Source organism: Diadema antillarum, unplaced genomic scaffold (assembly GCF_040938485.1).
Source record: "Diadema antillarum isolate AM-2024a unplaced genomic scaffold, OU_Dant_1.0 seq00001001_RagTag, whole genome shotgun sequence".
Classification (NCBI taxonomy): Eukaryota; Metazoa; Echinodermata; class Echinoidea; order Diadematoida; family Diadematidae; genus Diadema; species Diadema antillarum.
Genome location: NW_027271839.1, coordinates 160,755 through 169,278, shown reverse-complemented (window position 1 = coordinate 169,278; position 8,524 = coordinate 160,755). Strand labels below are relative to the sequence as shown.

At 41.7% G+C, this 8,524-nt stretch overlaps 1 protein-coding gene across 1 annotated transcript; it reads right to left on the bottom strand.

Annotated features, from left to right (window-relative positions):
- Positions 1-594: 594 nt before the first annotated feature.
- LOC139742453 (RNA demethylase ALKBH5-like) lies at positions 595-8,274 on the bottom strand. The gene is made up of 5 exons (XM_071652992.1): positions 8,014-8,274; positions 6,947-7,494; positions 5,569-5,785; positions 3,247-3,327; positions 595-1,317 (listed from the first exon to the last, which is right to left on the bottom strand). The coding sequence occupies exons 2-5, from the start codon at positions 7,455-7,457 to the stop codon at positions 690-692; spliced, it is 1,437 nt and encodes a 478-aa protein (XP_071509093.1). The 5' UTR covers positions 7,458-7,494; positions 8,014-8,274; the 3' UTR covers positions 595-689.
- Positions 8,275-8,524: the final 250 nt, after the last annotated feature.

Here is an 8,524-nt window from a genome sequence, read left to right as displayed (position 1 = left end):
TTTTCAGCTCAAAATACTACAAAAAAAAAATAAATAACTTGTTATCCCAGCAAATCCATCAGCCAGACAAGTTTCTAGGTAGAGCTTTCCGATACAATGCAAGCAAATTTGAATTGGTAAAGATGAATTCTGAGCCCCTACGAGTACTATGTTTTAGCTTTAAGACACAACTTGACCAAATATCTTGGATAAAGGCTGCCATTAGAATTTTTGACGGGCCAAGTTCTTTTGGATAGTCTCCTAAAATATTTAATTACCAGTAACAAGGGTCACTACCTCTGTCATACCTTGTGTGCACAGAGCAAGCAATTAAAGGGGCAACCCATCAGTTTTCTCCTGCCCACTTCAGATCAACAAGCCTTAGTTTATTGATGTACTGACACCCACAAATTGAAGCAATCAGTATACTGACGTTTTCACTGTAACTGTGAATTAATTTTGACATCACTGGATCTTAAATTCAGACTTGGGAGGTGTCGTGATCAATGTAGAATTGTTTGGAAATACTTCACAACATCTAATTTGGGTAATTCTGAGCTCACAATAAAAACAATTGAGTCCAATACCAAAGTCTTCAAACTTCTTGCAGTGCAAGAAATACACAAGAATGTTTGTTTTCAAAGATATAATCAGAAATGAAACACATTTCATTTGTCTGTCCACATACATGCTTCATCTTAAAGGGGACTTCACAACGGAGGCTGTCTGTTGATTTTCACCTTCTTGTTGGAGTTGTGAGCTGCCCCTTCTGGTTCCACACTGGTGGCAGCAGACCTCTTACGAGACCTGCTGTGTCCATTCCTCTCTTTCTCAGTGGTCGTCTCTGTACTTCTGTGTTTCTCATGATTGTTATTGCCTGTAAGTTTGTTACCTCCGGTGTCACGCCCCTCTACCGTCAGGCTTCCCCTGGGCGACGCCCCCCTCCGCACTGACCTCCTAGACACATTCCGACTCTCTCCGTCCCCATCACCATCTTCCCTGCAGGTTGTTTGAGTCTCTTGTTTGGTGGAAGGCTCCCTATTATCACAGGGGCCAACCACAGCAATCGTGGACTTCACTTTGGCTCCACCCTCATCCGTGTCTTCATCCTGGTGGTCGCCATGGTGATGGCGATGATGATGGTGGTGATGGCGGTGGTGGTGATGGTGATGACGTGATGAGTAAGATCTTGATGGCAAGGTAGGGGAAAGCTGCTTGTCTTTGGATTCTTGTCTTCGCTGCTTATGGCTCTGCTTCTTCTCAATGGAGGAAGCTATTTCCTCCGTGGACAGTGATGGCCCTGGTGTTGGCTCTAGTCTTGGTGCTTCTGGAAGAACTCTGAGTTATATAGAAATGCAATCAGATACACACTGGACGGGAATTCATAGTTATTCGTCAGGCATATATTTATGAATAGAGTAGCCACATGCCCTGAAGACAGCGCACATGTGACACAGTTACAACAATCTTTAGGCTAAACATACAAAGAGAAATGCTACTCGTCAGTTTCTTGCTATTTTTTCATGTATTTGTTCAATTCATTGAATGTTGTTTTGCTGCCGTTTGCTATGTTTCAGCACTACATCAAAGCTCCCAGACAAACAGAAGGTTAGGATGTCAGTAACATTCACTTCCCCAACCCATCTCACCTCCCCCCCCCCCACACACACACCTAAAAACCTACTAACAACAACAATAACAACAATCAAGTGTTCTAATAACAAATGTTTCAGAAGGTGTTTACAGCACTTGAGCAACAACTTCTGGGCAAAAACAAGGCAAGTGCCGTAATGTGTCTCGCCCACAAACGTATAACACCTTTTTTTTTTTTTTGTTGTTCACAAATTGACCTATGGATCAAAAGTTAGGAGTCATAATAAAATGCACAGTACATTGGGCCCTAAAAGATCATTGACCCCTGCCTGTGACCTTTGACCTTGTGGTGACCATCAACTCCCCAAGGTACATCTACCATCCAAGTTTGGTCACAAATAGACTTACGGATCAAAAGTTATGACCCATAATCAAAACGCGCCCTAAAAACTTAACATTGGGCCCTAAAAGTTCATTGACCCCTGTCTGTGACCTTTGACCTTGTGGTGACCATCAACTCCCCAAGGTACATCTACCATCCAAGTTTGGTCACAAATAGACTTACAGATCAAAAGTTATGGTCCATAATCGAAACGCGCCCTAAAAACTTCACATTGGGCCCCAATAGTCCATTGACCCCTGCCTGTGACCTTTGACCTTGTGGTGACCATCAACTCCCCGAGGGACATCTACCACCCAAGTTTAGTCACAAACAGACTTATGGATCAAGTTATGACCCATAATCGAAACATGCCCTAAAAAATTAACATTGGGCCCTAAAAGTTCATTGACCCCGGTCTGTGACCTTTGACCTTGAGGTGACCATCAACTTCCCAAGGTACATCTACCATCCAAGTTTGGTCACAAATAGACTTACGGATCAAAAGTTATGGTCCATAATCGAAACGCGCCCCAAAAACTTAACATTGGGCCCTAAAAGTTCATTGACCCCTGCCTGTGACCTTTGACCTTGAGGTGACCTTCATACTTGGTAAAAGGTAAAAGTTTGTATGACCACTCTCCCCTCCAAGTTTGATTCAAATTGAAGCCAAGAGTACAGAGTTATTCAATTTTTTATAGCGTTACGGACAGATGACAGACGGATGGACGGACGGACGACGGACGGACGACGGACGGACAGACACCGCAGGCGATCCCTTAGTCTCCCCTCACCTCCGGTGGGCTCGACAAAAATCAAATATATTTCTCTAACCCTTTTACAATGAAATAAAGCATGAAATTAACAATGTCAAGATTAGTATCCCTTGCTGTCCCCACTTGAATCTGTTTATTATGATATTTATCCATGCTTAATCATTTCAACTCAGATGGTGGCTTATGATGATGATGATGATGAACTATGCAGCATGCCTGAACTTGACCTTTGACCTTTATTTATCTCAAAATGCAATCCCATCAGGTGAGCTTAAAATACCTTGCACACAAATGTGCGATAGGGGAACACACACACACACACACACACACACATACACACACACACAATCAGTAAAGGCTCAAGGTTACTGGCAGACAGAAACAAGAATGAATAGAAGGGGAGAACCTTTTACAAAATTTACATGTACAATGATTACAGAGACCTTGGCCCAGTGAGAGGAGGGCCTGTTAGAATTACAATGATCTGTAAAAATCAGTGTCGAGTCCTAACGGGCTAACCTGCGTAAGATGATCACTGCCCTCCTGGATTTGACATCCTGTGGTCGGATACAGTGGGTCACCTCATCAGCAGCGTACCCACTAACATCAGAATGCCACAAAACACGATTAATGAGTTTGACATTAAAAGGATATGCAGAAGACTATGTCTCTAAAAGAAATAAAACTCTTCTACGTGTGTAATTCATTTCATTTATGAAGCAAATTACAAAACCACTCCCTAGGAAAGGAGCTCTTCAAACAAGAATTCTTTTTCAGGTAACAAGTCAATATCAATTCTGTGATATAAAAGAATAAGTTACAATTTGTCTTGTGTCACTCTAAGCTGAACACAGTATACTTTATATGCCCAAGAGACATATTGTTAGTCATTTGATATTAAAGTTACCAATACCATCCCACTGTTATCCCACAGATTCTCCTGCATTTCTGAATTACTTGATGACCAGAATTCCTGATTACGCATCTTTGCAGCTTCAGCAACAAAAAGAAAGTTCCAACACTGAAGGAATTACTGGTTCAGGTAGACATGAGGGTGCTATCAAAATTTACTTGCTGCTTGCCGAGAGCACCTAAAATTATACGTCTGGTTGGTTGATGTGAATGGGCACCAGCCTGTTGGAAGTACGAGGCTCTTGTCAACTCAGGCAAGCCGGAAGAATAACTATTTGTGTACTGTACAGCGTGTCCCAGAAAAAATGAAACCGAGTTTCCTTGCAATCTTTTACTATCGAAATCATAAATTTTCTTTGTGAGATATACATCAATGGAAAGATAAACTTTTCTTCTTTCATTTGATGTACATCTTAATGTTCATCATTCATGCATGACTGAGTTAGAACAACGAACAGTGGTGCTATTAAAATTTCATTTGCACGCGCAAATGGTGACTTTAAGTGAATTTTCAGACTTTTAACGTTACGTTTGCGAAAAACAAAGTTCATAACCAAAATATCCATGTTTTCTTCTTTCTATTGAGACCTTATACGTCAAATATGAATAAAGCATGCTTGAGAAAAATGGGCATGAAAACATGCTTCATTTCTTCCGATTCTACGTATAGTCAAAAAACAAGCATTAGCTCTCCCGATTTAGCATTAGACAAAGGGCTCACCTGCGCAATTGAAAACAATGGCAGTGCTACAGTGAATGTTGTTCGGGGGAGGGGGAGGTATTTACAGAGAATGCTGTATGGGACGGAAAGCCCTTTGTTGTCATTTATTTAGAATAAGCCATGAGACTTAACCAATAATTGAAGACTAATATCGTGTGCATTCTCAGGCTGCATGCAGTCCATTGGCTATGGGAAATCAACGTTACAGCAATGGTACTGTACACATTTTGATGATGTGCATACATCAATCTTATCTCTGTTTTCATTCCTCTCTACATTTTCCTCACTCGTGGTTCATCCTTCTTCACTGACAGGGTTTTTAAGTTTTTGAAGGGGGAGGTGAAGCAGAAAGAGAGGTACATCATTTTATCTATCACTGAACTTGTGCTTCAAACGTACAAGTGCAGGGCACAAAGTCATCTTCTGGGTTGTTGTTGTTGTTGTTGTTTTTTGTTATTGTTGTTGTTTTCCTTTTTTTGGGGGGGGGGGGGGGTTCGGAAGGATTTTTCGGTCGGTTACTCCCCTCCCCTTCAACATTCCGCTGATGAACACCCTTTGCTCTGTGGTTTGTTCTATGGTCAGGCAAGCTCACGATCATGTGCTAATTTACGACCCAATTCCAAACTGTCTGTAACATTCCCTTTTATCCCCACCCTTCCTGTTTGTGTCAATTCATTGAAACATGAAGGCCACTGTTATCTGCCAAGTCCGGCAGGTGCTGGGAAAGCTAACTGTCTCCTTATTTATTACTCATCTTTCTGGGTAAAATGCAAGCATATTTTCAAATGACGTTTTCTCGAGCAGGCATAGATCATTTTTTACGCATGAGATGTCATATGAAAGGAAAAAGAATGGATATTAAGGCTATGATTTTATTTTTTGTAAAAGATTGCTGAAACAGCCTGAAAAACTCATTCAAAGTTGCCATTTGCTCGTGCAAATGAAAATTTAGTATAACTGTCTATTGTTCTAACTCAGTCATGCACGAATTATGAACAATGAGTTGCGCATCAAATGAAAGAAGAGATGTATACCTTTCCATTCATGCACATCTCAGTAAGCAAATATATGATTATGATCGCAAAGAATTGCATTGAAACTCGGTTTCGTTTTTTCTGGGACACGCTGTACATGTAGTACCGCAATTCATTAAAGGTCAATGTCATCTCATCAGGCCTCAACACATGGTACACGAACCGCTTACTAACCTGAGGGTCATGACGCAGCCGCGGGGAAGAGGAACAGACATTTTGGGCTTCGACACCCGGATGGGACGAAATGAGAACTTGCACCCAAAACTCAGGGCCGAGTCGCTGAGAAAGGATGCAGAGATGATCGGCCTGTCAAAGATGTGAATGGGGTCGACGTGGGACACGATGCATCCACCCGGCTGGTAGTCGTTGATCACGGCACTGTTTACAAACCCTGTGAGCATTCATGGTATAATAGGAATAAATTGATGTTTCTTTTATGTCGGAGAATGCACAAATTTCATTTTATAAAATTGAGGCAATTCAATATCTCTTAACAATGGAGAATGCATGCTTAGGACCCAAGGGATAGAATCATCTTCTTAGTGAAGGACTGTACTGTATACATTGTACTTTTCAGTGTTCTCGGCATTAACTTGTGTAAACAGTGTTTTTAGGGCTCCTTGAAACATTGACCAATGAAAATGGGTAGAATCAAGGCCACTTCTAATCCGAAATGACATCTAATCTGCTTTGTGTAAATTGTATGGCAAACTTCATTTCCAGAGTGTTACATTATAGATAGGTCAACAATAAGAAAACACAATGGGAAAAAAAAAGACTTGACAAAAACCAAACAAATACTGTATACGCTATAATTTTCGCGTACATAAATTTTCGCGAATTGCCGATGTCACACATTTTCGCGAGTGGTTAAATTCGCGATTGGGGGACCAGAGAAAATATGAAGTGGCAAAGAAAGTGTGAATTTTCAACTTACTAGCATATAAGAATGATACTAGTTATACACTACATGAAAAAGACTTGCCAAACTCTGCGAACTAGGAAGTTAGAATTCAACATTTTTGAAGTGGTTAAGTCCATCGCGCTAGATTTCTGACGAGTGGTCTCCTTGCGATAATGGATTGGCTCTCTACAGTATTCGTAAGTAGACGTGGACGTGCGTAAACAAGCTTAGCCAGTATGGTCTGTTCGGTGAGCCGTGACATGGTATTCTAGTACTGTAATGTTCGTATCATCAAGGCAAGGGATTCATTGTGGAAGGTAATATTTTCGCGTGTTGTTAATTTCGCGAATAGCTCCCGACTCGCGAAAGTCGCGAAAATAAAACCCCCGCGAAATATATAGCGTATACAGTATGCACTACTCCAGTAGTACTCACCATGGTTACCTTTTGCACCTGTCTGAGATGCCTTTCTGAAACAATCAAGTGCTATATAACAACTGCTGCAATGTACTGAAATTGCCATCAAACATGAGGAATATGTACCTTAAAATAAACAGAGATTCTAACAAAAAATCTAACACCTTTAAATTTATACATTATTACAAAAATTTATACACTAAAGCTAAGGGATTACAAAAATGCACACACCATTGGGAATAATTTCAGCCTGCACCAGCTTGCGAATCACCAGATCCTCAATCCAGTTAGGAATTTCATCCACTTCTCCTCGAGGGTAGAGTCTCTCTTGGCCAGGCCCCTTCCTGGTCAGCTGAGACCCATAGGTGTAGCCCTCCCCAAAGAAATATTTGTTTCGCAGAGGCGCTCGATCAACAGTATGATCACGGTAGACTCCCTTGGCTGCGATTTCAACCACCTCATTTATCTTTTCCTCAATCACATGACATTCTTCGTCAGAAAAGAGCTGCCTTTGGGTAACCCCTGACTGAATCTTTTTGACTTCTTCTATCTCTTCCTCATATGATTTAGGGTGCCAGTATCTTTCGCGACGTCGTTTCTTTCGTCGAGACGATGTCGAGGTGAATTTACCATTATCACCACCTGGCAACCGCTGTTGATCATGATGATTCGAGTTGCTGTGCCGATGGTGGTGCAAATCAAGTTTGATCCGCAAGTCTGTCTTCTCCCGGGCCATTGACATTGTGTTGTTCTGGTTCCCCAGACGTCCACCTCAGATGCTAGATAAACACGCAATCATCATATGACAATGAGTCATTGCACTTTTTAATTTTAGCAAAGATACGATTGTTAATCACTGTTGTTAACATGCAGAGTGTATCTGTGTACATGTACGTAACTACATGTACCCGGTAACGTTTGTTAGACAAATATACACAGCCCAGCTCAGTCAGTAGCTGACGCTGTATGAATAGCAGTGCTTCGCACGGCGTCTGGTTGGGCTACTACTGTGTACGGAGAGTAGACAAGACAGTAATGTAATTTTGTAAGTTGGAGTCTAACAGTAACACTAACAACAGTAAAGTAGACTGTCTAACATTCGTAACAAAAAGTAGAAAAAATGCCCAACAATACATCATCAGACTACAAAAAGGAAGTAGACTCGAGACTACAATGTAGATCGAAGTTCTAGACTATTCGTATCTGCTCTTCGTTCTCGAGTCCACGTAAGAAAACTTGAAATGAGCAACATGTCTTCTCTTGCTCAACAAACTGTTCGTGTTCTTATACAGCCATACCATAAAATTACTCAACGATGGGCATGACTGAATGAAGTGCACTCTCGGGCCGGGATCACGTCTGGTCTCCGCAGCTCCGACGCGACTCCGAGTCTGACTGATGTAGTTTGAGGAATATTTCAAATGCCCGACGTTCAGACTAATCGTTAGTCTTCAAAGATCGTCGTGTCTGTGAATATAGTTGAATTCCACCATCAGTCAACGTTCCAATTGCAATCTAATTCAGATCTTGATCCTGCCTGAGACCATTCCACATCTCAGTATCTGGTCCTCCTTCCTTCATTGCAATACTACGTAGCATGAATGCATGCGATACGTATACAGCATGCATACATGCAGCAGAGTACCGAACCGCGGATTAGCCACGCACTGATGTCTGCAGCATAGCACGGCCTTCCTCGGGCAGTTTGCCGGTCCGTCATCAACACACCACCGTTTTACATTACAAAAATCCCTCACTTCTTGGGATCTAACGTTAGTTCCGCTAGCATAGCAAGCACTCTCCGTCGAG

Coding starts and splice junctions, on each gene's coding strand:
- LOC139742453 (XM_071652992.1), bottom strand. CDS start 7,457: ATGTCAATGGCCCGGGAGAAGACAGACTTGCGGATCAAACTTGATTTG. Junction 5,786..6,946: donor GGCTGAAATTATTCCCAATG/GTGTGTGCATTT, acceptor GAATGCTCACAG/GGTTTGTAAACAGTGCCGTG. Junction 3,328..5,568: donor GGCTGCGTCATGACCCTCAG/GTTAGTAAGCGG, acceptor TTCTGATGTTAG/TGGGTACGCTGCTGATGAGG.